Genomic DNA, 17,750 nt, shown 5'->3' on the forward strand with positions numbered 1-17,750 from the left:
GCTTCTGGATAGTGATCTGAAAAGAAAGCTAGCAAGGATACACTAGGGTTTTCACTTACTGCATGTTCCATAAATAGTAAAACCATATATATCAAGGACAATAATTCACAAGTGACCGCACTCAACCATTCAATAGAAACTGGCCATATGTGGACAGGTAGGTAGCCAGTTGAAGAAACTCTGGGCATTTGATTGTTGAAGTCCTGGCAGCATACATACATTTCACAAACCATTGCACTCAGTAGATCCAGCCTCTTCTAACTGTGAGCATTGATATGTTCATTGTATTTATTGCAATAAGACAAGGGCTTGGTGTCAAGTAGCAAAGACAAATATGCCTAAGTCTTCCCTACTCTATGGAAAACACACTGATTGGGAGCAGTTTGTCTCTGGATTCCCTGTCCCCTGTGCTCCAGGTATGGCATGAGTTGATAATGCAGACAGGCCTTGGGCTTCTGCCCTTATGTTACCACTGGCAGCTGTAAAGGGATGCCTGGAAAACATTACAACCAAATAAATCTAGACAAATACTAATTTTCTGATACTACCTAGCACAATGTACTTATCTGAGAGCTGTCACTTGACACAAGTGGATATTACCTGGCTAATAGATATAGTGGGTTATGAAAGGGTAGGCACTCACCTTGGGGAAAATGATCTCAAAGGATTTTCTTTTATGCACTCATGGTCCTAAGTAAACTGGTAGAAATGCAGGCAAGCACACAAGGGAAAGACGCCATGCAGGCAGTATTGTAAGAGCATTGTTTAGCTTTTCACGGAGAGTCTTGGCTCTTCACAGACTCAGGAGAGTAAGAGTACTTTGATGGTTTTTCAGAATTGGTGATGGTCTGGATATGGAAGTGAACCTGTTTCACACTTGAGTATTGTGCATGTACCTTCTTTACACAGATGGCTTTCCCAAGGAAATCCCTAAGGTGCAAAGGACTAAACAAAGTATGTGCAGGGATGAACATGGCTGAGCAGATGTCCTTATCATATACTTTGTTATGATAGATGCCCAGGATGGTATGGTGGGATCGTAGGGGAGGTCTATTTTCAGTTCTGTAAGCAACTTCCAAACTGTCTTCCAGAGTGGCTTTACTAGTTTACAATCCCACCAGCAGTGAAGTGGGGTTCCTCTTTCTTCACAATCCCACTAGCATGTGTCATTGTCCAAGTTCATAATATTGGCCATTCCAATTGGGGCAAGGCGGTATCTTAGCGTTGTTTTTATTTGCATTTCCTTTACGACATGGATGATGAGCATTTTCTCTTTTTTTGTTGTTTTTGCCATTTTAACCTGTTCTTTTGATACATCTTTCTTTAGTTCCCTTGGCCATTTAGTGATTGGAATGTTGAGTCTGGAGGGGATTTTTTTCTTGAGTTCCCTGTAGATACTGCATCTTACGCATTTGTCTGATATATTATGGGTAATTGTCTTTCCCAGTTGGATGGTTGTCTTTCTACTTTAGTAGCTATGCTTTTAACGGTGCAGAAACTTCTTATTTTTAGGTAGTCCCATTTGTCAAGTTGTTCTCCAAACTGTTGTGACACTGGGACTCTGTTCAGGAAGTTTTTGCCTGTGCAAATGAGTTCCAGTGTTTCTCCTACTCTATCGTGTAACAGTTTCAGGGTTTCAGGTCTGATCCATTTTTAGTTAATGTTTGTACATGGCAAAAGGCTAGGGTCAATTTTTAGTTTTCTGCCTGTGGCTACCCAGTTTTCCCAGCACCAGTCATTGAATAGGCTTGTTTGTTCTATTGTATATATCTGGCTCCTTTGTTGAATATAAGTTGACTAGAGTATGGTGTTTCATTTCTGGATCTTCTATTCTCTTCCATTGATTTCTGGTCTATTTTAGTGCGAATACCAGGCAGTTTTTGTTATTATGGCTCTATTGTAGATTTTGAAGTCTAGAATTGTAATACCATCTGCATTGCTCTTTTGCCTAGAATTGTTTTGTCTATTCTAGGCCTTTTATTAGTCCATATGAATCTTTATTAGTCCATATGAATAAATTTTACCCTTTATTATGTTGATTAGAAATATTCTGATTCCACTGTAATCAGCTAGCATGCAGGGGATTTCAACAGTCCTCTTGTATCTACTTAAGATTTTGGTGTGAACTAGTATGTGATCTATTTTGGAATGTGTTCCAGTTCTGCTGAGCTAAATGTGTAGCATTTTGTTGTTGGGTAGAAGACTCTGTTTCTGTTTATTAAGCCCTGCTAGGTTATGGTGTCATTTAGCTCACAGAAGTCTTATCTTTTGCTGAGTTTATCTGACTTTTGGTGAGAGTGGCATATTGAAGTTTCCCACTATGACTGTGTTTGAGTCTGTCTTATCAAGTAACTCCAAGACAGTCTGCTTGATATACTAAGGTGTTCCCATGTTGGGGGAGTAAACATTTATAACCGTAATATTCTGGTTATGAATTGACCTCTTTAGTAATACATAGTTTCAGTGAGCTTTTGGTGGATCTTGCTTCTCAATCCAATCTGCTGTTATGTGTCTTTTGATTGGATTGTTCAGCATGTTCATAATTAGGAAAATTAGGGAGAAGTGGTTAGCGTCCTCTGTCATTATTTATCTTTCCTTCTGTGTTTCTCTCTGTCTCTCTCTCTCTCTCTGTCTCTCTCTCTCTGTCTCTCTCTCTCTATCTCTCTCTCTGTCTCTCTGTCTCTCTCTGTCACTCTGTCTCTCTGTCTCTGTCTCTCTGTCTCTGTCTCTCTGTCTCTCTGTCTCTCTCTCTCTCTCTCTCTCTCTCTCTCTCTCTCTCCCCCCCCCCCTTGGTGCCTATTCATTTATAGGTGATAGCTTTTTCAATATATTTTATTATAATTAATAGAAGGGTTATATTATATTCACCAGATAGAAGATACATTACTTCACAAACATTGCTACCCTTTCTCATGTCTTGGTCCCCATTTCCTTCCCCTGACCGCATCACCTCATCTTGTTTTTCCCCTTCCCTTTCCTTGGTTTATACTAATTATTACAAATGAGGGAAACTACTGAGTCTATGTTCCTTTGAGTCTGGCTTATTTCATTTCATGAGATTTTTTTCTAAGTCTTTGGTGATAGCTTCTTGATAGGAATTCTTGCTGTTCAGAAATTTGTTCTTGATTATTTAATATGTTTTAATGCTAGTTTAGTGTGCATATATTCATATAGCTTCTCTTTCAAATGAAATATTCTCCCTCAATTGTAAATGCTGGATATATCACTCTGGGTTGGCAATTGTTGGTCTTCAGGTTTTCTTGTTTTTAGGGTTTGCATAGAGAGGACTGCAGTGATTCTAATAAGATCTTTGATTTTGCAGCATTAAGGATCATGTTTTTGTTATTCTAGTCTAATGTTTTTACTATGATGTGTCTAGGAGAGTTCCTTCTTGGGTCTTGCTTATTAGGCATTCTGAAGGTGTGAGCAATATTTTCCCATTTGAGTTTAGGGAAGTTCTCTGCTATAATCTTGGTGAATAAGTGTTTCATTCCCTTTGTTTGAAGCTCCTCCCCTTCATCAATTCCTATTACACAAAGAGGAGATGTCTTGGCTGAGTCTGCCATTCTTGGGCTTCTCTTTGGTGAATTATGACTGATTTTTACAGACTGATGGCTCTCTCTTCCAGCCCTTGTGTCTTATCTTCTGTTTCTGATGTCCTGTCCTCCATCTCAGTCAATCTGTTGCTCAGTGCTTCCATTTTAGTTTGCAATGTGGACATTGAGCCCATCATGTCTCCTCTGCTAGCATTCATCTTTCCATCTAAGGAAGTTTAAACTTTGTCTATTTGTCTACTTCTCTTTTAAAAGCAAGGAACTCCTTGGTAAATTTCCTGCTTATATTCCCAGATTCATTTTTGGATTTCTGCCTTAATCTTTTTAGGCATGTCTGCAACCATCTCCTTGAACAGAGTCATGTGTCAAGTCTCTTCAGGAGGCATTTATTTAGAGCTGACTGCTCTCTCATCCCTTCACTCTTGTTACCTTTTGGGATTTGTGTGGGACTTTGAATGTTCATATATTTTGTGATTTGTCTCTGTGTATAAGTTACCATGTGTGTTTGTATTTGGACAGAATAAAATACTTGCATGAAGTGATATGTCTTGTATGAATTTTTTGCAGAGTTATTCATAAATAAGAAATTAACTTAAAGAATAGTACCAATATTTGAGTTTGAAAAAAACTTGAGTATGACACAGAGCTATCTGAGGATGGAAAGGGAAAGAAAGTGAAAAAAAGAAATGGCTGAGAACAATGTAAACACTTCATATTTTTGCCTGGAAATATTAATGAAGCATAGTAGAATTGTTTGGGGAGAGGAGTGCATCAAGTGAAACAGGTGGATTTATTAAAAATATACTGTATATGTGTATGGAAATAAAGTACACTAATAAAATCCAGAAGCGATGGTAATTATAAATCCTTCCCCAAGATAGAAGGCCTGTTTAGAATTGCTTTCTCTTAAAGATAAGACCCAACTTAAGGTGAGTGCATCCATTGTGTTAGAAATATCCAGGACATCTAGAGCTGAAATAGATGACAACAAGCAAAGTACTATTCCCAAAACTTATGTAATTCCCTGCAAGAGAAAAACAGCTAGGTCCCATCATCAGTAAGATTTCTTAAGTTTGAAAGTGGACTCGGGAGCATGATTTTCTGAGAAAGGATGAATGGGAAGGCACTCCCCTATGTGGAAAAGTTCCCATAGCATTTTCTTTTGTGTACCCTGCATAGTCCCATGCAGTAAAAACAGGCACACAAGAGAAATGCCATGCAAACAATATTCTTCTTTTTTTGCCAGTCATGGGCTTGAGCTCAGGGCCTGAGCACTGTCTTTGGACTTTCTCAAGGTTAGAGCTCTACCACTTGAGCCTCAGCACCACTTCCAGCTTTTTTCTATGTATGTGGTACCGAGGAATCGAACCCGGGTCTTCACGCATGCTAGGCAAGCACTTTAACCACTAGGCCAAACTCCCAGCCCATGCAAACAATATTCTAACAAGAATCTTTTTCTTTTGCCAGTCCTGGGCTTGGGCTCAGGGCTTGAGCACTGTCCTTGGACTTTCTTAAGGCTAGTACTCTACCACTTGAGCCTCAGCACCACTTCCAGCTTTTTGCTATGTATGTGGTACTGAGGAACTGAACCCAGGTCTTCATGCATGCTAGGCAAGCACTCTACCACTAGACCAAACTCCCAGCCCCCTAACAAGGATCTTTCCCCTTCCACAGAGATTCTCCTGGCCATTCACAGAATCAGGAGAGTATGAGTACTTTGATGGTTTCTCAAGGATAAGTGAACCTGTTCCACACATAAGCTTCCACCTCTCCTCACAGATGCCTTTGTCAAGAAGATACCTGAGGTTCATATGACTACACAAATTATTTGATTTATGATGGCCTTCGTACCCATTTTCCATCAAGAAACACCAAATCATTTTATTTGATTTCACAAAACATATCACAGAAATTTCAGAAATCCATTCCATTACTCAGTCACTGAGAAATCTTTCCATATTCTTTCCCTGTACTTTATATAAGGCATTGTTAAATATAGTGTATAACTTCACATGATTGCAAATATTTATGGAGTTTGCATTTCCACTCATCAGAACACATAGCTGTGTGTTTGTGCGTGTATGGGTCTGTGTGTGCGCGTATGTGCGCGCACACACACACATACACACAGCATTGAGAATATCCCAAATAGCAGGTACTGAGTTAGGTTATAGTCCTGTGGCAGTAGTCAGTACTGTGTAGTCAGTACTATGAGACTAAGCTGAGTAGCATCATGTGAGTCTTCCTAAGTGGAGGGTAGAGTAAAAAGAGAGCTATCTAAAACAGGGTTCCCTGTGTCCTTAGGTTTTAAACACAACCAAGACCCCAACCTTAGAGCTCTATGAAAATATTTGCAATGTTTATGTTATCTGTCTTTATAAGCTTCTGTCTGTCTCTGACTCTCCCTGCCCCCCTCCAGCCAAAAATAAGCACAAGTTCTCTAGAAGTGGCAGCCCTGAACAGAACCTTTCTCACTTCAGTGGTGACCATGGCTGGGATCAGAAAGTCCTTTCCAGTTCTAAGCTGCAGCTTGATTCTGGATGCTGCAAGTTGGAAGTAGCTACCAGGCGGTGGAGGGACTGATACATAAGGTCTGGCAGGGTTCCTCAGGGAGGTGTTGGAAGGCTCTGTAGCCCTTGTAAATGCATGCCACTCATAGTCTTCTCTGTGAAGTTTTCTGAGCACCCACTGATCTCAAGGTTCAAGTTATTTGCAAGAACCCAGGTGGACCTTTTGCTCACCTGTGACTTTGAAGTTCCTTGAGCCTTTGATTTAGGTGTAAACCAGCTTCTCATTTGATTGCATAACTAGTGAGCTGTCTTCACTCTCATTACCCTAATCAAGGACAGAATACTGAGCACAGGGCTTTCTTCTGTGTTGCTAATCTCAAATTAAGCCAGAGCAAGAACATAGAGGGGCCAAAGAAAATTAGGAAATGCAGAGACATATGTAGTAGTAGGGTGTGAGGGATCACAGGATTATAGGCACTTGGGCCCTGAGTCTCCAGCATGCAGATTTACTTGCAGGTTCACACAGGGAAGATTACCATGGAAACATAGAAAAACCATAGTATGCATATGACAATTAAAGAAAAAATAGCATTTGCAAGAGACATAGGTTCCTTTTTTTTAAAAAAATATCAGACTGCGGCTCAGCAACAGTCCAGACACAGGTCTTCTTATCTTGTCCCAGAGCTAAGCTATCAAGATCTCCAGTACTCAAAGCCAAAGTGCTAGCATTTCCAGTACTAAGGTAGGGGGTACAGCATTCCAGTTTTATAACCCTCTCCAGAGCAGTCTGAATTAACCCTGGATGGACAGCTTTTCAGCAATCCAAGTGCTAGATAGAGGGCAGCTAGCCTCTCCAAACTTTTCCAGGCTTCACAGCTCAGCATCGGTGTTCCCTTTACCCTTACCCTTACTGGCTTTACAGTCAAAATAACACTGAGAATGTCTGAGTAGCTTCTAATCCTGTCTGGGTGTGCACCCTATAATATAGCACCAGAGCCACATGTAGCCTTATCATGTTTCCCAAGGTGCACATGTGATTCAAATCTATTACCATTCCCCTTTCAATGTCAGCCAGAATTAGCTGCCTGATCACATCAAAACCAGGCCACAAACACACATCAGTGGGAAGCAAGCGTCACTGCTGCTTCTCCAGCCTCATGTCTAATCTGGCAGATCATGGATTCAGTTTATGCCACAGCCTAGAGCATTGCTGGCTACAATACCAGCAATGATGTAACCCAGGGTTGTCCATGTGTAGAGATTCTGACCACTGGTAGATGTGATGCTGAAGGCCAGTTCTGGGGTATGGGACTGCTGACATGACGCTGTGACACAGAGTATACTTTTGAGATACTCCGTTTCTTCTTCCTGAGAAATGGTTTGTGATTTTTGGTGAGAACCTCTGGAAGCTGGACCTTCTAGTGTTGAAATAGGGAAAACATTCCAAGTACTCACTTACACATAAATCTAGACCCAGGTGGCACCCAGAAATAATGAATGTGATCTGGAAGTAGGCATAGAAGACCACTCCAAACTGCATAATTATATAATAATAACTGAATGGCAGGTAAGGTCACATGGTACAACACTCTATGAGTTTTAGAAAAGCCAAGCATGGTGGTGGTTACTATTTGTGATACCAGCATTAGGAAGGCTGAGGAAGGACGATCTACAGTTCAAGGCCAGAATGAAGCTACATACTAGACCCTGACCCCTGACACACACACACACACACACACACACACACACACACACACACACACACATGCACACCAATAAAACTCTAGTTTTCAGACAAACTTACTTGTAATTGTCAAAATAGAAGGTTCCAACATAAAAGATCATGTGCGTAACACATGTAGCTATCATGGAGGAGTCAGTCTGAAGATATGATAGGAAGAAGAAATGTATGAGACCTTATGGTAAGTTAAAAATAGTGGAATATACCTGTGACTTAAGTTATGTGGAGTAGTAGAAAGAACGATATCAGCGCAATATGGACAGGAGCAAGCCCTAGGCCAAAACTAAATCGCTAGAGCAAATTAAAAAATTAAAATCAAGAAACAGCTAGAGGTTTGATGAAACCCCTGCCTATCAGTCATGTGCAACCTGATTACTACTGAGTACAAAGCTCATTTATACAGAAAAAAATACAATGAAAACAGATTCTTGTCAATACTTTGAGAGTGACCAGTAGAAAAGAACAGATGCAATATTATTTTGTTTATCTTGAAAGCAGAATAGTCAAACATGATTCAAGGAAAAGAACATGAAAAAATGATTAAAGCATAATATGCTAATGTGGAAACGGCAATTATGTTATGAATTTTTGAGCTTTAAAATGTGCAGGCACAACAACTGACTCACAGGCACTGGTGGGCACACATGCTTCATCAGATGCACATGCCTATGGTGGCACATGCTCACTATGGGACCCAGGTGCTGTAAAAGGCATGTACACAATGTTATGGGTCCGAAAATGAGCCCACCAATCTGAATTTAGGGTTCAAAGAAGTTTATTACAGTCTTGCAGAAGCTGGCTGGCCAGGGACACAGTGCAGATTTGGGAGCTACCAATGTGACCCCAAAGGGTTCTCAAGTTGGGCTTCTAAGGGTAAGCACCCCAAACAGTTTGAGTTGTACGGTTCCATTAATAAAACATCAGCTCTTTTGAAACAAAGGACCTTACCAAATGTAGTTACACATTACTGGGCAGGAGGGAGGGCAAGGTGCTTTCACATTATTCCATAGGAGGTCCAGGGACATTCTTCCAAAAACCGGGCCTGGGGTTGAGTTAAAGTAAAACTGCTGTTTCATAGTATTCCTTATTTCCCCAGTAAGGGTCCAATTCCTGGCTCAGCTTCTCAACTTAGTCAAGAGGCTTTCTATTCCAAGGGACCCTTACACACAAGTATGCACATGGGCTTCAAGAGACCCACCTGAGTCAGCTGGCATAGTCACATCAGCAGGCCCACACAAATCAGCATGCAACAGGCAGACATGTAGGACAGTTGGCATAGGGAATTGCAATAAAACCGGGAGGCCTACATGCATTTGCTGGCACAGGGACAGGAGCAGATGAACTAGCATCAGTAGTTGCAACTTTGTACCTGCATGCCACCACCAGATGTAACCTTTGCCATCCATTTCCCATGGACACAATGGCATGCTTACTCTTGTATAGGAAGCACAGCCCATGTCATGGCTGGGTGAGCAGAAACCTCTGCCCAGTGGTTCTGCTAGGGCCACGCCCATGCTACACAAACACCCTAGGACAGACATAGGACATAGGAGCTTGAGTACACTCTAATAAAGCACAAAAGAACCAAAAAAACCCAGAAACAAGAAACAGAAACACACACCAGCATATACACAGCCCTGCATGTGCACACACGTGTGTACACACACAGACACACACACACACAGGACAGGAAATATCAAATGTGTAATCCTCACAACTAAGCTCATTTGCAGGCCTTTGTGCCATACCAGGAGTCCCACTCACAACAGAAACTCCACCTGTACTTAGGCATGCCTAAGCTCACAAACAGACTGCACATACTAGCACAGGCTCTCTTGGATAGGAAGTGCACCTTACTGTTGGCATCCAATCAGACAATACCAACAGAGAGAAAATGTGAACTCAGGTTAAACTATGGGCTCCCCCTCTCATGGGGACACTGAGAGGATGGGCTCTACAATCTTCAACTGCACATAGGCTCCAATACAGTGCTCGCAGGTAAAATGACCATCCTGATAAGGACTCTACCTGTGCTCTGTGGCACCATAGAACTGGACAGGGAAAGTCCAGTGGGACCTAGGACTCAGTACCCTGCTGTGACACAGAGCAAGCACTTCCCCTCTCCTGTAAGCAAACTCCTTCTCAAGGAGCCCAGCAGTTCCTACAAGACTGCAGCAGTACAGGTAATGCAAGAGGAGGTCAGGAGCTGAGCCTGGGAAACACCTGCCCACAAGCCAGTGCCTGTGGCAGCTGCAAGAATGCAGGCCCATGCAGACTGTGCAGCTGTCCATACACCAAGAGTGAGATGCTCACAACTTGGAACCTGTGGGAGTCTTCATCCCTTTCTGTGTGTGCTTGACCCTGCCCTGGGAAAGCCTGGCCTACTGGAGTCATGGATGGTCTGGCTGGGATTGAAGGAGTCGCTCTTGGCCCTGTAAAACTACAAGTGGCTAGAAGGGTGGATAGCACCTGCTTCAAATGCCACTAGGCATCAGTACGTGATGCTTGACCAAAAGGAGAAGGAGGAGATGCAGAGAGAGAGGAGAGTTTTTTCCACACCCAGACACCTAGTCACCCATCCACTTGGTATTGGGATTCCTCCTCATGTTTCCACACTCATGGAGATCAGGCTAAGGTTGATGTCTCCACTTCACTGAAACACACACACCTCCCAGCTGAAGCTGGGGTCTGTCCATAAGTGCATGTCTCTTTCTGAAGTGGGCAGGCCAGACCTGCTCTCCGTCACTCTGTGATATGAACTATAGATGGAACTGCATTCTCTTCACCTTATGGAGAGACTGCTTGAACCTGATTCTTGTTCATGGGTCCTCTTATTCCATCCCCTTGCTCAACCCCACCAAAAGATTCCTGTTGAAATAAAGGATGTCTCCTGAATATAAACCTCCTGACAAGGGACTCTGCCATAGTCCTAGCAAACTGATGGCTAGGCAAGCCCTCTTGCAGAGGTGAGAAATGCCTCCAGCTCTGATTTCCTTTATAGTTTAGAAATATGGATGGTCTTCCCTACTGTATATTATGCCAAGTGAATTCCTCCACTTCATTTAATCTGGCATCCACCCCCGTAGAAACTGTGTGTAAGAAATGAGAGACAGAGGGCTGGGAGTTTTGGCCTAGTGGTAGAGTGTTTGCCTAGAATGTACAAAGACCTGGGTTCCATTTCTCAGTACCACATACATAGAAAAAGCTGGAAGTGGTGCTATGGCTCAAGTGGCACAGTGCTAGCCTTGAGAAAAAGCCAAAGGACAGTGCTCAGGCCTGAGTTCAAGACCCATGACTTGGAAAAAAGAAAGAAAGAAAGAAAGAAAGAAAGAAAGAAAGAAAGAAAGAAATGAGAGACAGAGAACCAACACAGGCTCAAGGCTTTATTAGATGTCAGATAAACTGAGATATTCCAAGCAGGAAAGGAGGCAGCAGAGATTCACACATATTGGCAAAATTTAAGCTAAACTGTGGGAGCAGTCATGGGGTACATTACATGGGTTGTGGGAATTAGAGGAGAGCGATGTTCTGAGAAATGGAACATGACTGATGTAACTGGGCTGGCGTGGGCCTGGATGTGGGGGAAGGAGAGGGGAGATGTTTCATTGAAGAAATGCAAACTTAATAGACTTTTTTCAAGAGGAAAGTATATGAGGTAGAGGATTAAGTAACCAGAAAGCTGATTCTGAGAACTTTGACTATATTTCATTAAATTAAAAAAAGGACTTTCTTTAGCATACAACTGCATTCTCTCATTCTCTAATGGACCATGATATGAAATTCATATTTGAACAAGATGGAAAGAGGCTTGAGGTGGTAACAATTTTGTAGGCAAAGGAAAAATAAATTACCACCTCCTTCAATTGGCCAGGAACAGTTCTTTTTAATTTTTATATTATAGACTCTCTAGAAAGGAATAACATTAATTGTATGACCCTTAAGGTTTTATAGTAAGTACTCATATAATACATTCGTTAAAGTATTTGAGGCTATTTAGTTTGTAATGAAGTCAGTATGTATTTATTGCCTACAGCTATTCTGTACTTATAAATATAAATACCAATTAAATTACATTATTCCCACATGAACTACTGATTCATTTTATGATGTCTATAACTTATTCAAATGGCATGAAATGGGATACACAGACAATTCATCTCATAAGTTTGCTTCCTTTAAGGGTGTGATTTTTCACTTAGAATGATATAGTATCATTTGTAAAGGAATGGAACACAGGACCTAGAAAAATTTTGTTAAGTGAAGTAAAAGCCATGTCAGAGAGAATAGATGGCTGATTTCCCTCATCTGTGAAAGCTACATTCACATACATTTGGAAGTAAATACTCTAGTTGGCATGCCAGTGAATACAAATCTATTAACAGAAATATGGTAGCTTCAAAGAAATGCTCAAAAAGATAATTCCATAGAAAGGCAAAGATAAAGTTCAACAGAATACACAATGAGGAATGGGATTTGAAAGAAGTACATTGGGATAAGGGAGACAGGAGGAGATGAATAAAGAGCAGAAGGTAAAGGAGAATGCAGTCAAGAATTCAGTATGTTTCTTACAAGCTGAAGAGAAGTAAAGGAAGGGGTGGGTTAGAAATGAAGGGTGAGAATGTTGAAAGGGGTGACAGTGATCAAGATGCATTTTATTTATCAAGTCTTTGTCAAAAGACACCTACCATTTCTATGACATACAAACCCTTAGCCTGATTTGGATTAAGTTCTAAAAACTAAGTCCCAGTGATTGTATATAGAGATTCCCTTCTTGAACACTTGTTTGATAAACTTGTCATTTGAAATATCATGTAAAAATCAATGTTAATAAATTCTTTAACAAAAAAAGGCAATTACCCTGATAAACTTCAAGGCAGGAAGGAATGTATGTGTGTGGACGGGTGGGGGAATGTCTTTTCAGAACACGTAAATCTAGCTAAGTGGCTTTCATCAGATGGTGATTATATGCAGTTTGGGGATATTTGCAATGCTTTGAAGACATTGCTGATGTTTGCCACTGGGCTTTATGGACAGGGACAGGAATGCTATGATACCTGACGCACACCCAGGACACTCCCCGGAAGCTTAGGGCAGGTAGGCCACAAATATCCAATGACAAATCGTAGAAACAATTAAATAGAAGACTCTCCCTCCTTCTCCTCTTGTTCCTCTTCCTTCTCCTCCTGTTGTTTCTCCACATGCCTCATTCCAGGCTAGGCTGGGTTACACAGGCAAGTCTTTCTTGAAATACAAAATCAGAGTTAGTGGTATGGTTCCAGTGGTAGAATTCCTGCTCCGCAGTTAAAGCCCTGAATCAAGGTTTGGGATGGGGGTAGAGATTGTAAACTGTCTGAATTCAAATATTATTTGAGATCTGAAAACCATCACAATACCAAACAAACCATTTCCTCTGAAGCTGAAAATTCAAAATACACAATGAGGTAAATAGAGATCATATGATAATGCTCATTGTCCTAAGAATAATGGGGAAATATTTCTCAAGTATGACCCCTAGATTTTTCTTAGTAGAAAGGAATAAAGAGTTATACAGATTTCTATATACAGTCATAAAAGAAAAAATTGGACGTACATATAATATAGCTTACTTGAAAGTCACTTAAAAAAAGAAGAAGAAGAAACTATTGGAGCAGTAACCCTGATTATCTAGAATGCTGAGGGCTGAGGATTATGGATAGAAGACAGCTCATGGAGACTCACCTGTGCAATATTCTAGGAAACAGCTGTTCATAGATATGTGATCCTTCTGGTAGCATATCAGTCATGAGTGAACTAGTGAAGTGTGAACTCAAGAAACAGAGTCAAACCTCAGAACCGGATAGACTCACGACAATAAACCTAGATACTTTGAATGCTGACATGTGAAGATCAAGGTTTGAAGTTAGCTGAAGCAGAAAAATCTGAGACTCAAAAATAACATCTGAGACTCAAGAAAAAAACAGAAGTAGAACTGTATGTCAAAGGTGACACTTTAAGCATAAAAAAACTCAAAAGAAAGCTCAGCGCAGTGGCTCATGCCTGTAATCCTAGCTAGTCAGGAGGCTGAGATCTGAGGATCAAGGTTCAAAGCCAGCTCAGGCACAGAAGGACCTGAGACTGTCCAATTAATCTCTAGAAAAAGTGAAGTGGGGTTTGGCTCAAGGATAGGGTGGTGTCCTTCAGCTGAAGAGCTCAGGGAGCACGCCCAGGCCCAGGGGTAGGGTGGTAGCCTTGACCTGCCGACTCAGAGACCTGTGCCCAGCCCAGGGGGAGGGTGATAGCCTTGAGGTGAAGAGCTCAGGGGCAACGCCCAGGCCCGTGTTCAAGCCCTATGACCCACAAAACAAAAGGAAACAAAACACTCAAGAGAAAGTACTTAGATCCTGGGTTCAAACTGAGGCACAACCCACAAAAACTAATTAAGCTATGTTTAATAGTGCTGCTTGCCAATTCGTGTGTGACTGTGTGCCTTTGTCATTAAAGGTTTACAGAAGGATCATTGTATATATCCATCACAGTGATCTCTAAAATACTTTGTACTTGAGATGTGGGAAGGAGTTTCATGGTCGACCTGGCCAGGAAAGTTCTTGTGACTCTTGTTCCAATAATGGCTGAGGAAAGTGGTGGGTTCCTGTTCTCTCAGTTCCAGGAGAGGGACAACGGCTGGGTGCAGTGGATTGCAGCTGTCGTCCCCAGCCACAGGGAAAGCAGGGAGCACGACCAGCCCGGGGCTGGACGGGCCTACACTGAGAATGACCGCTGTGTTGTTGTTTTCCTCCTTTCTGACTTTGATGTTCTTTACAAAACGAGAAGAAGCAGGATTGTTCTGGGTTGCCAAGGGAGAGAAAGAGGAAGATGTTCCTGGGCCTCTGCTAAGAAGAGACGTGGACACGGCCTGTAGTTCATAGGGTAATGGGATCCCAAAATACGGGAAGACTTGCGTTTAGTATCGTTCAGTCTGAGTTGAGCCCCTCATCCAGCTCCTTGTAATGTCACGTTACACTGCCATGATTGCCGTGTCATCCGACCAAGAAGGTAACGTGGAGTCCGCACTGCTAAGTGACACCCAATCTTTAGACTCTTCCAGTTTCCACGGCAGAGTCTCTGCTTCCGTCTCTCCCGCTGTCTCTGTCTTCGTCCTGCCCTCCTCTCCCTTTTCCTTTGCTTGCCATGTACTTTTTCTTCTTCCTCTGTCTGTGCGGGGCTTGGACTGAGGGCCGGGTGGACTCCCTGCGTGTCTCTGGGGTCAAAGCTGGTCCTGACGGGCATCAGGGGTCGTTTACCGGGGATCGTCTCAGGAACGGACTTTCCTTCCAGGACCAGGCTTCAGTCGCCCATCCTCAGGCCCAGGCTTCCTGAGTAGCTAGGATTGCAGGCTGTGGCCCCTGCGCCCGGCCTCCTTGCAGCTTCTGCTTCTAAAGGGAGGAAAGCGGAACTAGGTTCCATCAGCCTCAGGGGAGGGAGGCAGAGGGAGGCGGAAGTATCCGATTGCCTTCCTGTGAGGCTGCTCGGGCCCCGCCCCCGGCAGAGAGCCTCTGGGCAGGCGAGTTGCCTGCAGGCCCTGCTTCATTTCACCAGCTGCTGGTGAGGACCCGCAGGCCTGCATGGCGACTGGAGGGGAATTGGGGACTTCCCAGGAACAGGTAATACAGCAGGGTCACCCCTGTGTGGAGGGGTGGCGGTGCGCCAGTGGGGGGGGATGGGCGTCGGAGAGGGAGAGGGCACGCGGTAGCGGGGAAGGTGGGGCGTGAGGCAGAGCAGGGAGGCGGGCAGGGCAGCAAGGGTCAGCTGAGGTGGCCACAGCCACTAGGGGTTGGGGAGGGAAGCGAGCACTCTGGCAGGGAAATGGGCGTGGGAGGGTCGGCAGGGAGGAGGAAAGAGGCATGTTGCACCTGATGACGGAGGTGGTGCACGGGAAGGGGCAGGGAAGGCGGCAGGCATGGAGAAGGAGGACCTGTGTCTTAGGGTGAAGAGAGAAAGCGTGTCAGGAGGAAGATGCTCAACAGCACACACGGAGGGAAAGATGAGGGTGGCGGCACATGGAGGGAAAGAAAGAGAGGGGGCCAATGCCTGAGGGTAAGGGGGCAGTTGGCAATGGGAAGGGGCGGACAGAGGGAGGCACAGCAGGGCCAGCCGACGTGACTCAGGTGCCAGCCTCCAAGAACTCCTCACCATACACTGCTGGTACGGCAGGCCCAGGATCCCCTGTACAAACTCCTGGCCATGATGAGGCCTGGGTGCAGACAGCACCACCCAAGGGGGTGGAGGTTGTGCTGCTTCTGCTGCTGGATAGCATGCAATGGTGGAAATATTTACTGAGGAGTCTGTGCGGTAGTTGCAGCAGCAAGAGGACAACATGGCTGAAGAGGAGACAGAAGAGCAGAGGGGACTGATGCAGGGCCACCTCTTGGAGAACTTGGACCAGAAGCAGGAAGAGAGGAAGCCAGAGTCATCCAAGCCCACACCTACAACTTTCCAGAGCCCACTGGAGCAATTGCAGGCTCTTCAGTTAGATCTGGGACCAGTGAATAGCCAAGCCACCAGGGCCTATGACCGCCTGAAGCAGAATCTCAGCAAGAGGCGAAAGCCTCTCCTGGATTGCAGAAGTATCAGCATCCAGGGCATCCCTCACTTCTGGGCCCAAACTGTATCCTTGGGCATATTTACTCCTTACTGTCTGGCGGTCTGTGATCTAAAGGGAAAAGGCCTGGTGTTTGAGATTGATGATGTGGAACATCACACTGCTGTGGGCCCTAGATAAAAGGATTATGGGTATCACAAGCTGGTATGTGGCACAGGGATGGATTGTGGGGACAATGAGTACTGGAAGCTATAAGGATCCTGAGTAGCTCAAGGAAGTTGTCACAGAGACTGCTACTTAGAGTACGTTTCTTTGCAGTCATGCTATGTGAAGGGGCTGTGAGTGACCACTCTCATCAGTCAGTGCTGGGCTAGAAGACATTTAGACAGAAGCAGATCCTAACATCTGGCCCTCTCCACACAGAGACCAGAGTCCATGACAGCTCAGTGCAGTCAGTCCCCAAATTGCCCAGTCCTGGTTTACCTTCTCCTTTAGGAGATGCCTAGCTATAGGAAGAGGAGCTACGGTAGAGTGCAGTTCCTACAAGATCATTAGCCTCACAGGTCCCTTGCTGTTTACCATATGCCAAGTATTATGCCAAGTAATTCCACAGCACCTGAAGGCTCCTTGACCTGGGCAGTTTTTGAACCATCCCCATCTGTCCGTGATGATCAGTGATCAAGATGAACACATGCTTAGGTACATGACCAGTTTGGAGGTGAGTCCTCAAGGATGTACACTGTCAGGGAAGAGAATTCTTTACAAAATAGGGACTTGGAGGTTACATAGAAAAGTGCCTTTAATTTATGCCTTTTGTTCTGTTAGGTTCTCGAAGTCAGACATCCCAGGAGCTCCTGCAAGATCACCTTCATCTTCAGGAATAACCCATACTTCCAGAATGGAGTGATTGTTAAGGAATACCTAGTGGATATCACTGGTAAGAAGTGGCTCCCAGGCTGTGTGGGAGAGAAGGTGAATTGATAATGTCCAACGTGACATGGATAGTCTTATCATGTATTGCAGGGTATAAGACAAGCCATTCCACTCCCATTCAATGGCATCAGGATTACAGAATTGAAGCTGATAGTCGGAGACACCACAACACCAGCCCAAATTTCTTCAACTGGTTTACTGATCATAACTTTGCCGGCTCAGACAGGATCACCGAGGTGCATCCGAGAAAGACTAAATCAATCCATCGGTGACCTTGGTTGGTTCACTGGCTTGCTGGGGTGTTGGGTCTCATTCCTGATGTGACATCCCTGTTTCATTGCCAGATCATCAGAAGAGACCTGTGGCTCAATCCTTTGTACTACTACAAGAGATTGAAGGCACCTGAAGAGGAAGCAGAAAGGAAGGATGAATAG

The 17,750-nt window shown here is 43.7% G+C and overlaps 1 protein-coding gene across 1 annotated transcript; it reads left to right on the plus strand.

Annotated features, from left to right (window-relative positions):
* The first annotated feature begins 16,158 nt into the window (after nt 1-16,158).
* LOC150040250 (testis-specific Y-encoded protein 9-like) lies at nt 16,159-17,750 on the plus strand. Its single transcript, XM_090327320.1, has 5 exons — nt 16,159-16,449; nt 17,024-17,101; nt 17,209-17,320; nt 17,407-17,552; nt 17,661-17,750. Exons 1-5 carry the CDS (start codon nt 16,159-16,161, stop codon nt 17,748-17,750), a joined length of 717 nt encoding a protein of 238 aa, XP_090183446.1.

This window comes from Megascapheus bottae, chromosome Y (genome assembly GCF_031878675.1).
Source record: "Megascapheus bottae isolate mThoBot1 chromosome Y, mThoBot2.hap1, whole genome shotgun sequence".
NCBI lineage: Eukaryota > Metazoa > Chordata > Mammalia > Rodentia > Geomyidae > Megascapheus > Megascapheus bottae.

Bases quoted from the DNA above. Each gene is read 5' to 3' on its own strand.
- LOC150040250 (XM_090327320.1), top strand. From the start codon at position 16,159: ATGGCTGAAGAGGAGACAGAAGAGCAGAGGGGACTGATGCAGGGCCAC. The intron at 16,450-17,023 runs GTATCCTTGGGC...TGACCTGGGCAG, and splicing joins CTCACTTCTGGGCCCAAACT to TTTTTGAACCATCCCCATCT. The intron at 17,553-17,660 runs GTGCATCCGAGA...TTTCATTGCCAG, and splicing joins GCTCAGACAGGATCACCGAG to ATCATCAGAAGAGACCTGTG.